At 26.7% G+C, this 15,042-nt stretch overlaps 2 protein-coding genes and 1 pseudogene across 4 annotated transcripts; 1 reads left to right on the top strand and 2 right to left on the bottom strand.

Annotated features, from left to right (window-relative positions):
• The first annotated feature begins 2,222 nt into the window (after positions 1-2,222).
• LOC114946323 (G protein-coupled receptor Mth2-like) lies at positions 2,223-7,266 on the top strand. Its single transcript, XM_085485203.1, has 5 exons — positions 2,223-3,733; positions 4,507-4,585; positions 5,758-5,948; positions 6,025-6,190; positions 6,648-7,266. The coding sequence occupies exons 1-5, from the start codon at positions 2,653-2,655 to the stop codon at positions 6,883-6,885; spliced, it is 1,755 nt and encodes a 584-aa protein (XP_085341329.1). The 5' UTR covers positions 2,223-2,652; the 3' UTR covers positions 6,886-7,266.
• An 873-nt stretch (positions 7,267-8,139) lies between these two features.
• On the bottom strand, positions 8,140-10,554 carry LOC146722212 (G protein-coupled receptor Mth2-like). Of its 3 annotated transcripts, none has more exons than XM_085485209.1 (4): positions 10,489-10,554; positions 10,236-10,313; positions 9,775-9,965; positions 8,140-8,253 (listed from the first exon to the last, which is right to left on the bottom strand). In XM_085485209.1, the coding sequence occupies exons 2-4, from the start codon at positions 10,265-10,267 to the stop codon at positions 8,177-8,179; spliced, it is 300 nt and encodes a 99-aa protein (XP_085341335.1). In that variant the 5' UTR covers positions 10,268-10,313; positions 10,489-10,554; the 3' UTR covers positions 8,140-8,176. The 3 variants fall into 3 exon arrangements, with proteins under 3 accessions (XP_085341335.1, XP_085341336.1, XP_085341334.1); XM_085485210.1 differs by lacking the exon at positions 8,140-8,253 and adding an exon at positions 8,302-8,356; XM_085485208.1 differs by lacking the exon at positions 8,140-8,253 and adding an exon at positions 8,373-9,310.
• Positions 10,373-11,220, bottom strand: LOC114946329 (uncharacterized; annotated as a pseudogene).
• Positions 11,221-15,042: the final 3,822 nt, after the last annotated feature.

Below are 15,042 nucleotides of genomic sequence, written 5' to 3'. Positions count from 1 at the left end.
CGAACTCGAGACCTTTCGCTAATTGGGCGACTGCTCTTTTCTCTTGCAGCGGTACATTCTCTATCTTCTTTATTTACGATAAGAGCGTTCTAGCCATATTATTTGTCACATAATTTTAATTTGCGAGTTTTTAGTTTTTAAAAAAATGTTTTAGTTTAATTAAGTAAAATTGAATAAAATTATTATATAAAAGCAAACAATGGCGTCCGCGCAGTGCTCCATTGTCTATATTTATGTAATAATTAAATTTGATTGTATTTTAATTAATGAAATAAAAAAGTGTTGTCAAGCATACGTAAATGTGTATAATTTTATAATAGTAGATAGACAGCATGTGTGCGTGATTTCTCTCAAAACTATGGAAGACTCGTCGCTCTCGATAGTTTCATTTTCTCTCTTGTAGAAACACGTTTCCTTGTGCATTCTGCTCTTCTTTTAGAAATACAAGATAATATCGGATTTATTGATATATAGTATATGTTATAACAAATTTAGCGAGATAATTAAAAATCAATCGTGCAATCGTCTACATTAATAGCAGAATAATCAGATCAATGTTTCGAGATTTTGTTAAGAAACACAAAAGCAAAAAGATATTTTGATTTTATTACAAGTGTATATTCTGCATTTAACACCTGAATTTCATAAATTTAATATAAAATTTAAAGCAAAAATTTAATACAAAATTATTTAATTTTTGACAATTAAAAATCCATATGTGAGAATTGATAAATACTGAAGAATTTGACTGATTTAATTATTTAATTATTACAAAGTATATATTAATATAAAATAATGTGTCATAAAAAATTTGCGTTTTTGTATTGTGGACTTTTCCTTTTCATCACGTTATCGAAATCTCAGCAAAATTGCACCAACAATGAAGAGGAAGGTCATAATTTGACAGTACGATACGAAATAGATATGAATTCTACAACATTTTCTAAGATCAAGATATAAATACTGCAATATGATTTGCATACAAAATTAACCAGCAAAACGCGATATGTCAATGAATGTAACATAATCTCATTTAAATTTGAAAAAGAAACGAGATGATATAATATGTTTTTGCTACGAAATCCAAAAATATGGATGAATTATAATTATTAATCTTAAACATAAAGATCAGCATAAATAAACATGACTTTAATTTTCAAATAAAATTGAAGATCGATCATATCAGTGTAACTTCATGTTTGTCCGGAAGAAATCATCTTCACTTGTATGACTATTTCTTTTTACGTAGTAATAATACTCGACAATGTTGCATTAGATCCGTGTCAAGCTTTTGGCAACAAACCGCAGCCGAATAGCTTGAACAACATGCGCTTGATCTTTTCTTCCACACAAATATGATAAACGTGCACAAATTCTGCATAACGTCCAGCAAATTATAAACATACAAGTTGTAAATTGATACTTTTTTAAGTATTTCGTAGTCATCTTGCATTGTTATTATGAACCATTTTATGTCTAATAAAATAAATAGCACGATAAATAGCTTCAGATATAGATTAAACCTGGAAACAAATACATAATTTTTATAGTTCTTGTAAATATATATGACGAATAAAATTTAATTGATGTAGAAACGTTAAAAAATTTTTGAAAGCGTTTAAAATTTTTATTTTTATGAAATACAGATGCAGTCATTATATAGATTTTCGTAAGTTATTATTATCATTTTATTTAGAATTGCATATCAATGTTTTCTTTTCTTATAGATTATATAATTATACATAACAGAAAAAAAACAATAAGCACAGTGAAAATGCCTGTTTGCTTTCTTCATTTGGAATGCAAATCAAGCAAGTATGAGATATTGTCGGCAGAGAGATTGACATAAATATGTCTGCATAAATCTCATTAAAATAATAAAAGATTTTCACTAACAATAAGTGTTACAAAAATGTCAGAATACTCACCATTCTTTATTGTCATTATATCGCTTGCTTTCCAAATCTGATAGACGAAGGTTTGTATCCTTTTCGTTGTGTTTGATGTTCAGTGCCGCAGAGATAAATAAGCAAATGATAATAATTAGACAGACAGTTCTGATTCCGTGAAAATACAACAGATACGGCACTGTATTTGTAAGAATGATATAACATTAAATTACATACTGTTTCAGACATATTTACATTGCGTAGCATTAATAAAGTTACCTGAAACGTACTTTTATCATAATACCAGTTCAGACGTAACAGTACCTCGTCAGTGGTATAGTATACCGACAGTTTCTTGCAAAGCTATCGACTCGTCGTGCTCGGTAGTCTCAGCTTCTCTCCGCGCAGAAACATGTATCTTGTGCATTCTTCTAACGAGAAAAAGCCGAATACAGTGATATAGTACTGACTTTATCTAATGAGATAATTAAAATTCAAGACGTGCAATCACCAATATTAATAGTAATGGTGCTAAAATCAAATCGACATTTCGAGATTTTGCTGAGAAACAAAATAAGATAATTCAATTCTATTATATTTTGCATTTGACACATTTTATTGCAATTAATACAAAAGTAAAGGTGTGCATAAATTTAATGTGACATTTTTTAATTGTTGAAAATTTAACACTTATATGAGAAATGATAAACACTAAATTTGATCAGGTATCTAATTATTCGAATGTTTATTATTACGTGAAATAATGAGTGGAAAGTTATTTGCATTTTTGTGTTCGGTGCTTCTTCTCGTCATTTTGTCATCGAAATCGCAGCAAAATTTCACCAACGAGAATGATAATTTGACGATACAATACGAGATAAATACGGATTCTACAATAAATTATAACGACGAAATAATAACATTGCGACTTGATTTGCATAAAAATTTGATGATTAATACACAAAATGACAAAATGCAGCATGAATTTTATATGAATAAACGTGAGGTTAATGATTTGATTCAACATAAACGTCACAAGCATTCAATGCAGAATAAAGATGATGAGCAAAAAACGATAAAATCTAACATAAATTCGACAAATGTCAATCATAAAAAGAATTTTACGCCGCAAGAAGTTTACGAAAATGTAATTAAAAAGAATGATTCCATGTCACTTGAAGTCTTCAAAAATTTCAGCAAAGATGCTAACAAAACTAACATTGTCCCAAACGAAATGTGTCATAATGATACTTGCATTCGCCTCTGCTGTTCTTTTGGCGAGCGTCTGGTTCATGGCAACTGCATTCCTGAAAGAGTTAAATACATTTTTCCAAACGTATACATGAACGATTCGACGCAGAGCGAAAAGAGAGTGAACGTATTTTTTGAGCTAGCCATTAATGATTCGTGCCGGGAAGATTACTATCTGCTTCCTAAAGGTTTTCAGTACGATTATAAGATTTTTACCAACGGTTCTATATATTTACCTTATTATAAAATATTTGTTGAATCGACATCATATTGTCTCGCCGTCGTCGACGGGAATGAGTTCGAAGTAATCATCTGTTTCAAAACTTATGACAAGCTTAAGGAGATATTTAATAAAAAGCGAATGGCTCTTCTGACAACGATTTATCAAAATATTACGCAAATAAGTGTCTATATAATATCTATATTATTTTTGGGATCAGTATTTCTGGTGTATTCTATTATGCCAGAACTCCGAAATGTACAAGGCTTAATGTTGTGCAATTACAGCGGTGCCTTGTCTGTTGCATACGGAATTAAACTTGTGTATGTTTTTATCAAATCGGATATACAGTATCCCGTCTGCGTTACAATAGGTAGATTATATATCTAAATCTAAAGTAATAAGTATAGGGTATATATATTCGTCAGATATTTAATGCATATATATTAAATATTGCATAGGTATTAAATTTGCATATTAAATTTGCATGTTAAATATTAATTATTAATTTTAAATATTACTTGCATATATTATTTGTTAAAATCTTAAAAATGCAACATAGTAAATGACAATTAAATTTTATTTAAATGCATTTTAATATATAATTAATATAAGTTATTCGTCTCAAATAGATATATTTCTTTGTGTTTTTGCAGAATTATATATAGAATCAAACATGTTTAATTTGATATTAGCAGTATTTATTACGTAAATATTACTATATAATTTAGTGTAGGAAGTTAAAGTAAATCTATTTTAATGGAGAAACATAAAGGTGATAACTTTGAAATTTTAAAATTTCAACGAGTAATGACAAATAATATATTATTATTTATTAATAAAATTAGAAATAAATAAGGAGCAGAAAATAGATCAAAAGAGCAACGCGAAGTAATTAGATCGCAAATACAAAGTTCTTTTATTTAATAGAAAAAATTTGTTTATTAAATAAAATTGTATTTGCAACCTAATTATACATTGCGTTGCTCTTTTGCCGTATTACCTGCTCCTTATTTATTTCTCAACTATACGAGCAAATTACATATTACATTTATATTTATATTAATAATATTATATATTATTATATATTATTATTTATTATTTATTATCTATTATTACAGTCTTTAATTTTATTAATTTTTACAGCTTTTTTAAAATACTTTTGCTATATGGCGAGTTACTTTTGGTTAAGTATAATGAGCTTTGATATGTGGTTCACATTCAGGTAAGTTGGAAAATATTCTATATTATTACTACTTATTTTTAACACTTGCCTTTCATTTATTTTTATAAAATTCTTTCTTTTTGATTTTACATATATCGGTTTAAAGATAAAGATAGATAATATATAATATGCAAAATTTTGGATTAATCGAATTTTCTTATATATTGTGTTGGTACATGCAAAAACAACTATATATAATATTTAAAAATAATATTTATTAATTAAACAATTATACTTAGGACATTATAAGTTAGAGTATAAAGATAATAAGTTCAAATTATAATTTGAAATAAATAGTTTTCTTGGATATTTTTATTGATTGATTACAGATTTTCAAACGGTAAATTTTTGAAAGTAAAAATGGCGTACTAGATATAATAAGCATATTATATATTTAATTTAAATATGTATAAAATATTATAACAAAATCCAATAATTCGGTATAAAGCAATAATATTTTGATTTGACGTTTTACTCTTTTCATTTATAAAATACAACAATACACGATAACTTTTTACAAAATAAAAATAGATTTTTTATGAAAAACTTGTTTCTTAAAAGTAAATAAAAATTTAAAGTACCAGTGTCGTATCTGCATAATAATTATGTAAATATACACTTTTTAAAATAATTATGGCATGAAAAAAAACAATTGTCCAAAAATAGGCAAGTTTTAAATAGTTTAATTTTGTTTTGAATAATAAGAATTTAAATTTTAAAAAAGAGTTTTAAAGCTTCAAATTTCTGCTCTCAATGGTTTACAATTTTTTTTATTTTCTTCAATTTTGATATTTTATATATACAAAAAACAAATAACATAAATAGAAAATTTTTTTTCACATGTAGACGTGTCTCACAAAAAAATGTGAAAAATTTTTTGACATTTCCATGTTACAGCCTGAAGTTTTCACTGCAAAATTGTTTTTTAAAATGTAAATGTCGATCTTTCTTTATCAAGTTATCGCAAATTGAAGAGAAAATGTCATTTTCAATTTAATCGTTCATAACATCGTTAAAAATCATCGTACAGCAATTTTAAGAATGGATTCTTCAAGCTGAATCTTTGCTTTACAGTATGATATAGTGACTCGATGAAAAACACATTATTTTAACGTATTTACATTCTGATTTATTTTATTTATTGTTTGTTAAATATGTTGTGTAAATTGCAGAGGATTCAGTTCGTTACTAAGAAACGTCAGACAACGAAAAAAAAAAAAGCTGATATATTATACGATCTTTGCGTGGGGATGTCCCTTTATGTTTGCTATTTTATGTGTCATCATGGATATTCTTTCGGCGTATGTAAATGTACCACCGATTTTGCAACCGGAATTTCATTTAGGAGATTGCTGGTTTTTTGGTAAGTGAAGATAATGCTATAGCATTTTAGTATTGTGAGAAAGAGTATAAAAACTCATAATGTTTTATACTTACAGGGACTGGTCCGTATTTGTTGTATTATTATGTGCTCAGTAGTATGTGCGTCATCAATAGCGTTTGTTTATCTATTTATACGGCAATAAAAATTGCGCGTTTCCAAAAGGAATTGAATTCTTTTCTAAAAAATTCGGAGAGTAAATGCTTTAACGATTATAAAAAATGGTATGTACTCAGATATCGTTGTATTGAGAAATGATAATCTATTTTATTAATAAAATTAATATAGTCTGATCGTGTATTTAATTTTAAGTTTGAGTTTCATTGGTTGAATGGAATTTTAAGTCAAGATCAGATTTAAAACGACATTAAATATAAATTCAGATTATGAATTCTGGTCATAGATTGTCATTTGCAGATGATATTTTTTTTATTCGCCGATTTACTTTTTTATTTTGTAATAATTTCGAGAATATATTATTTTACGTGTTCTTTCGAAATTCTATACAATTCTAAATAACATGACAATTAATAACAAAAATTAAATTAAAGAATGCACCATTATTTTACAAAAATACAAATTTTAAACACTTTCAAAAATTTCTTAATGTTTATACATCAATTCAATTTTATTCGTCATATATATTCACAAGAACTATGAAAATTATATATTTGTTTGCAGGCTCAATCTATATCTGCAGCTATTTATCGTACTGTTTATCGCAATGGGTATAAAATGGCTAATAATAACAGCGTCATTATTATATAAAAATTTATCAATTTACAACATTATATGGTATGTTGTTAATTTGATGGACATTATGCATTGTCTGTGCACCTTTGTCATATTTGTGTGTAAAAGAAGGATCAAGCGCATGTTATTCAAGCGATTCGGCTTCGGTTTGTCGACAAATGCTTGACACGGATGGAATGCAACATTGTCGAGCATTCTTACCACGTCAAAAGAAATAATCATGCAAAAGAAGATGAGTTCTTCCGAACGAGCAAGAAGTCACACTGATTTAACCGACCTTTAATTTTTATTTAAAAATTTAAATCATGTTTTTTTATGTTGTTCTTTATAGTTTAGATTAATAATTATAATTCACACATATTTTCGGATTTTGTAGCAAAAACATATTATTTTGTCTCGTTTCTTTTTCAAATTCAAATGAGATTATGTTACATTTCTTGACATAAATATTTATAATATTATTAATTGTAGGCTGATAATTTTTTTATATTTGGAATATTAGTAGAAATTCAGGAAGCTGCTACAAAATTTGCATGTAATTATTATAAGTTGTTATTATACAAATGTCAAATAAATATATGTTTATTTATTAATATTATGAATTAAAATAAAAATTTATAATATTAGTATAATATTATATTAATTTTTAACTTAATTAAATTTATATCATGAGATTATTGTCACATTAATACTTAAATAATTGAAATGTTAGATTTTTTAAGATCTCAATAATTCGGTGTAGCTTACTATTTTTTTAAATATAATTTACATTTTAGTAATTATGAGTTTCAATTATTGATTTTGAAAAATTCAATAAATTTTTTTTTTCCTCGGTAAAAATTAAATAGCATCAGCGTTATCGGATCTACAGCTATTTTTAATTTCTAATCAAATAAATGATCATGATATAACTCTCATAGTTATGCATGTCGAATATAAACCGGTTTTGGAATAGGTTTTGTTTTTACTTTATATGTGCAAATATTATACTTAATATGATAATGTATAAGATTTGGCGAATAACGATATTCATCATAATTTTCTCCTTTAATAATTTTTTTGTTGTCTAAAGACAACAAATAAGATGAATAAATTTGTGAAATAAATAACATTTTTTTAACGCATGCGTTATCGATTAATTATTCGAAACAAATTTTTATATACAAATATTTAAATGTATAAAATAATTACAATTTAAAATATATTTAAAAAATAATTAATAACTACAAAATTTTATTATTTGAATTTTGCTGCATCAATTTATTTTTTATTTGCGGTATTCTTAGAAATATGAAGACTCTTCATTTAAGCATTAAATATCTAAAAAACAGTCAAGTGTATTTTTTCTTTTGCTGCTGGATTGGTGGAGCTATCAGCCAGCCTTTTTCCTTGTATATTTTATGTAAAAGCTATATATATATGTATAGTCCTATATAGTATAGTAGACGGACAGTTTCTCACGAAGCTATCGACGACTCGTCGTCCTCGGTAGTCTCTGCTTTTCTTCCGTGCAGGCACATGTATCTTGTGCATTCTTCTCTCAGAAAAAAGCCGGTGGTATATTAAATACTGCATTTATCTAGTGTGATAATTGAAATTCAAGACGTGCAATCATCAATATTAATAGTCATATAATGCTAAAATCAAATCGACATTTCGAGATTTTGCTGAGAAACAAAATGAGATAGTTTAATTAATACAAAAGCAAAAGTGTACGTAAATTTAATGTGACATTTTTTAATTATTGAAAATTTAAAACTTATATGAGAAATTATGTACACTAAATTTGATTATAACACATAAAATTTGCGTTAGACATTCCTTTCTTTTGATTGCCTATATTATTAATAATATTAGCAGCAGATGTCAAAGCAATATTTTTGACAGTATAGTATATGTACGAAATGTTCCCAGTAAAAACAGTGTAGTTATTATACGCATATTTCTAATTATTATTGTTCCTCTATAATTTATAACTATTTATTAAATTATTTTTTTACAAAATGGAATGAATTACAACCCTAAAAGAGAAGAGAAGAAAAAAATAGTTGTTTTTAGAAATTTTTGAAAAATAAAATTTTCTTTATGAAATTAAATGTATTATTTAACTTTATTCTCTCATTATTTTCCACATTTCGAGAATTGCAGACCTTCTCGAAAACAAAAACAGAATTGAAGTTACAACGATATATTTTTTTCTTCTGTAGATTATGTACGTTAAAAGAAAAAAAATAGAAACCGAAAAAATACTAAGCACCGAAAAGATGTTTGCTTTAAAATAATTATCGCTTCCTTTCATTAGAATTGCAGATCAATCCTAATGTATTATTGTTGGCAGAAATATTGGCAAAAATAACATATTAGATTAATTCATTAACAAACTACATAGAAGACTATCACACATCGATGCAAAAATTATACAGACCATTTTTTATTATCATTATACCGTTTGCTTTCCGAATCTGTCAGACAAACACCTGTATCCTTCTTGTAACGTTTAATTTTCAGTGCTGTAGAGATGGATAAGCAAACGCTACTAATAATGCAGACACTTTTGAGCCCGTAATAATACAAAATAAACGCATATCTCCCTGTAAATATAAAATGTCATGTATTTTTATACTGTTTCTCATACAGCACAAAATATTTTTAAAATCTTTTAATAATATTTCTTAAAAGATACAATAATTCACGAAAATATTTTTAAAATGTTTTTATGTCCGCTTTTTCATGTTTAAAATATATTTTTGAATATAAATTTAAACTAATATTTCAAAAATATGTATGAAATATTTAAGAAAATATTATCTGAGCAATAAAGAAGAACATTTTTAATAAAATTGTTAAACAATTTTAAAAATATAATAAAAAATGTTACAACAAAAAATTTTTTAAATTATTTTAAAATATTTCTAAAACCATTTTAAAATGTTTTTATGCAATATTTTATGAAAATATTTACAAATATTTTTTGAAAACACATAATATGCTGTGTTGTGTGGGTTCTCACAATACATTAAAACGCTATAGCATTGATACAGTTATCTTCACTTACCATGGAACCAGCAATCTCCTAAATGAAATTCCGGTCGCAAAATCGATAGTACATTTACGTACACGGAAAGAATATCCATGCTGACACAGAAAATAGCAAGCATAAACGGACATCCCCACGCAAAGATTGTATAATAAATCAACTTTCTTTTTTCTCGTTGTTTGACGTTTTTTTGTAACGAACAGAATCCTCTGCAATTTACACAACATATTCAACAAACATTAAATAGAAGAAATCAGAATGTAAAAGCGTTAAAATAATGTCGAGTGACTCTATCACCCTATAGAGCAATATACCAACACAATATATAAAAAAATTTGATTAATACAGAATTTTGCATATTATTATTTATCTTTATCTTTAAACCGATATATGTAAAATCAAAAATAAAGCAACTTTATACAGGTAAATGAAAGGCAAGTTTAAAATAAGTAGTATAATATGGAATATTTTCCACTTACCTGAATGTGCACCACATATCAAAGCTTATCATAATTAGCCAAAAAAACCCGCCAATAAACAAAAGTAGTTTAAGAAAGCTGCAAAAATGAATAAAAATACAGACTGTATTAATAAATAATAATATATTATTTATATAAATATAAATGTAATATGTAATTTGCACTTTTAGTTGAAATATATAAAAAGCAAAAAATAAGTAATTTAGATATATATTCTACTTATTGTAACGCAAACAGAATACGGTATATTCACAATGTCAATGCTGTATGCAACAGTCAGGGCACCGCTGTAATTGCGCAACATAAAGCCGTGTACATTTCAGAGTTCTGGCAATATGGAATACACCAGAAATACTGATCTCAAAAGTAATATAGATACTATATAATAACTCAGATATATAATTTGTATGTGATAAATCATGAGCTCATTATCAGTTATCTCCTTGATCTTGTCATAAGTTTTGGAACAGATGGTTACTTCGAACTCATTCCCGTCGACGACGAGACAATATGATGTTGATTCAACACGTATTCTATAATAAAGTAAATATATAGAACCGTTGGTAAAAATCTTATAATCGTACTGAAAACCTTCGAGAAGCAGAACGTGATTATTCTGGCACGAATCATAAATGAACAGCTGAAACGATTCGTTCACTTTCTTTTTGCTCTGCGTTGAATCGTTTGTGTATACTTTTGAAAAAATGTATTCAATTTCTTCAGGAATGCAGTTCTCATCAACCAGACTATCGCCAAGAGGACAGCAGAGTCAAATGCAAGTATCATTATGACACATATCGTTTGGGACGATGTCAGTTTTATTAGAATCTTTGCTGGAATTTTCGAAAACTTCAAGTGACATAGAATCATTCTTTTCAATTACAGTTTCATAAACTTCCTGTGGCGTGCAATTCCTTTTATAATTGATATATGTCGAATTCGTGTTAGATTTTATCGATTTTTCCTCATCATCGTTATTCTGCATTGAATGCTTGTTCAGTTTAAGTTAAATCAAATCATTATTCTCGCGTTTAGCATTCATATGAAATTGATGCTGCATTTTGTCATTTTGTGTATTACTCATCAAATTTTTATGCAAATCATGTCACAGTGTTATTATTGCGTCGTTATAATTTGTTGTAGAATCCGTATTTATCTCGTATCGTATCGTTAAATTATCATTCTTGTTGGTGGAAATTTGCTGCGATTTCGATAACGAAATGACGAGGAGAAGCACGGAACACACAAATGCATATATCTTTTCACTCATTATTTCACGTAATAATAAACATTTGAATAATTAGATAATCAAATTTAGTGTTTATTATTTCTCATATAAGTTTTAAATGCTCAATAATTAAAACATGTCACATTAAATTTATGCACACTTTTGCTTTTGTATTAATTGCAAAATGTGTCAAATGCAAAATATAATGAAATTAAATTATCTTATTTTGTTACTCAGCAAAATCTCGAAATGTCGATTTGATTTTAGCACCATTACTATTAATATTTGTGATTGCACGTCTTGAATTTTAATTATTTCATTAGATAAAGTCAGTACTATATCACTGTATTCGGCTTTTTCTCGTTAGAAGAATGCACAAGATACATGTTTCTGCGCGGGAGACAAGCTGAGACTACCGAGCACGACTAGTCGTCGATAGCTTTGCAAGAAACTGTCCGTCTACTATACCACTGACGAGGTACTGTTACGTCAGTGCTGGTATCAAGGTAAAGGTACGTTCCAGATAACTCTATTAATGCTACGCATTTTAAATATGTCTGATACAATATGTAATTTTATGTTATATCATTCTTACAAAAACAGTGCCGTATCTGTTGTATTTTCACGAGATCAGAACTGTCTGTTGCTTATCCATCTCTGCGGCACTAAACATCAAACGCAACGAAAAGGATACAAATCTGCGTCTATCAGATTTGGAAAGCAAGCGATATAATGATAATAAGAAATGGTGAGTTCTGACATTTTTATAACACTTATTGTTAGTGAAAATCTTTTATTATTTTAATGAGATTTATGCAGACATATTTATGTCAATGTCTCTGCCGTCAATATCTCATACTTGCTTGATTCGCATTCCAGTTGAAGGGAACAGGCATTTTCACTGTTCTTATTGTTTTTTTATTTTGTTATGTATAATTATATAATCTATAAGAAAAGAAAAGCATTTATTGCTTTAATGTGAATATTATCTTTTCAAAATAGTCTGTAATTTTTGAAATGTCGCAATACATAGTGAGAATAAAGTTAATAAATATGTATTTATTATATAAAGAAAATTACATTTTTAAAAAATTTATTTAAACTACTGTTTCTCTTTTCCCTTTTTTTAAAGATTGTATATAATTTATTCGTTTATTTTTCAATTTTATAATTTGATATATAAAATTTATTATTTTTATTGAAAAATGATTTTATTAAAATATTAATATATATATATTTGTTTGCAGGTTTAATCTATATATGAAATTTTTTATCGCGTTATTTAATTTAATGGCCATAAATTGGATCGTGTATGCAATATCATGGATACTTAATTTTCCACAAAAAATACTCTAGTTATTTTATTTATTTTTGTTTACTGTGCAGAATTTCTGCGCTTTTATCGTATTTGTATGGAAAAAGAAGATTAAGTTGATGATATTAAAACGACTCAGAATGCGGGATGAATGAATCGTGGACTTGACTACCCTGTCAAAGCTGCAGGAAAGGTCGAATTCTTGCAGAGAAGAAAATTGTCACGCGAAAGTTTTATTCGATGGGATTATATTCTAATAATGCAGTTATGTTAAAAAAAAGTTTTATCGCAAATCATGTACCAACGAACAATCAGCAATTTAATATAATTATATTAAAACAGAAATAACTTTACCGTTTCATATTTTGATGTTAACGATTCTTTAAAGGATTTAGTTTAAAATCTTATATAGAAAATTTATCTTACTTTACATATTATTGAATCAAATCAATGATTGCAATACTGTGAAAAATACGTAGAAGTGCAAACTAGATTTGCGTAAAATTACACAGTTTCCATCTTAATGAACATATTATGTTGTATAAATTGCAGTTAAAGAATGATGCATCAAATATTTTTTCTGATATCCGTACTTAAATAATTATTTTCTGAGATAGATTCTTTGATTACATCATACATTTACACCAATATAAATATATAATGTAGGTAAAAATCTCTTCATTATTTACTTATTGACTTTATCGTTGTTTTTAAATACTTTAATATTTTTGAAAATATATGTAATAATTTTTTTGATTAAAGATTATTGTTTTAAGCGATTAAACGTGTTGGATAACATCAATTAATTCATCTATCATGAACAGAAGTTTATTAATATTTTTTCTTACACTTTGTATACATGATTTCGCGATAAATAAATTGCCTTCCAACATTATCAGCAATTTGTTATTCACGATACATTCTTGTTTTAATGATCGTATTTGTGCTTCTCATGTAATTTTCTCATATGCATGTTGAAAATGAATTAATAAAATATGCATAGTATATTTAACGCAATTACTACCTTTATTTCAATCGAATAATCAAAATTGTTCTGAGAAATAATTGCCTCTTTGCATGTCGAATTTAGATTGACAAATGTTTTTTAAAAGACAGATTAAAATTATTTAAATTAAGAATTATAATAATATACATAATAACATTCGGCGAATTAAAATTATTATTGCACAGCGTTTCGAAATCGTTCTATTTTGTCAGTGCATATGAATAAGCACTTTAATAATTCGGAACGATTGCTTCCGGGCTTTGCGCAAGAATTAATAACTTCTTTTGTGTACCAAATTTTTGTTCAAATTTGTGTCAAATTTCTATTATGTATGCACATAATTTTAATTCCCGTATTGTTATTTTTTTTTAATTTTTTAATTTCTTTAATTAAATAAAATTAAAAAAATTATCATATAATATGTATATAAAAACCACTCCTCCACGTTTAAGGTCGACCAGACTGGCGATATCGCCAGTCTGGTCGACCTTAAACGTGGAGGAGTGGTTTTTTATTAATTATTACTGGCAACCTTAAGGATTATTATTTATAATATGTATATAGTTATTACGTTGTATCTTGTAGAAACGTTTCCTTGTGCATTCTGCTCTTCTTTTAGAAATACAAGATAATATCAGATATATTGATATATAGTATATGTTATAACGAGTCTAGCGAGATAATTAAAAATCAATCGTGCAATCGTCTACATTAATAGCAGAATAATCAGATCAATCTTTTGAGATTTTGTTAAGAAATACAAAAGCAAAAAGATATTTTGATTTTATTACAAGTATATATTCTGTATTTAACACCTGAATTTCATAACCTTAATATAGAATCTAAAGCAAAAATTTAATACAGAATTATTTAATTTTTGACAATTAGAAATTCATATGTGAGAACTGATAAATATTGAAGAATTTGACTGATTTAATTATTACAAAGTATATACTAATATGAAATATTGTGTCATAAAAATTTCGCGTTTTTGTATTGTAGACTTTTTTTTTCATCACGTTATCGAAATCTCAGCAAAATTGCACCAACAATGAAGAGGAAGGTCATCATTTGACAGTACGATACGAAATAGATATGAATTCTACAACATTTTCTAAGAACAAGATAAAAATACTGCAATATGATTTGCATACAAAATTAACCAGCAAAACGCGATATGGAATGTAAAATGAATTTACCAATATTTCCATGAATAACGATCGCGTTGATTCTATACTATACAGGGTGTCCGGTGACT

Source organism: Nylanderia fulva, unplaced genomic scaffold (genome assembly GCF_048542155.1).
Source record: "Nylanderia fulva isolate GAGA-0341 unplaced genomic scaffold, ASM4854215v1 Scaffold35, whole genome shotgun sequence".
NCBI lineage: Eukaryota > Metazoa > Arthropoda > Insecta > Hymenoptera > Formicidae > Nylanderia > Nylanderia fulva.
The sequence above is the reverse complement of the archived record's forward strand: the minus strand, read 5'-3'. Positions and strand labels throughout refer to the sequence as shown.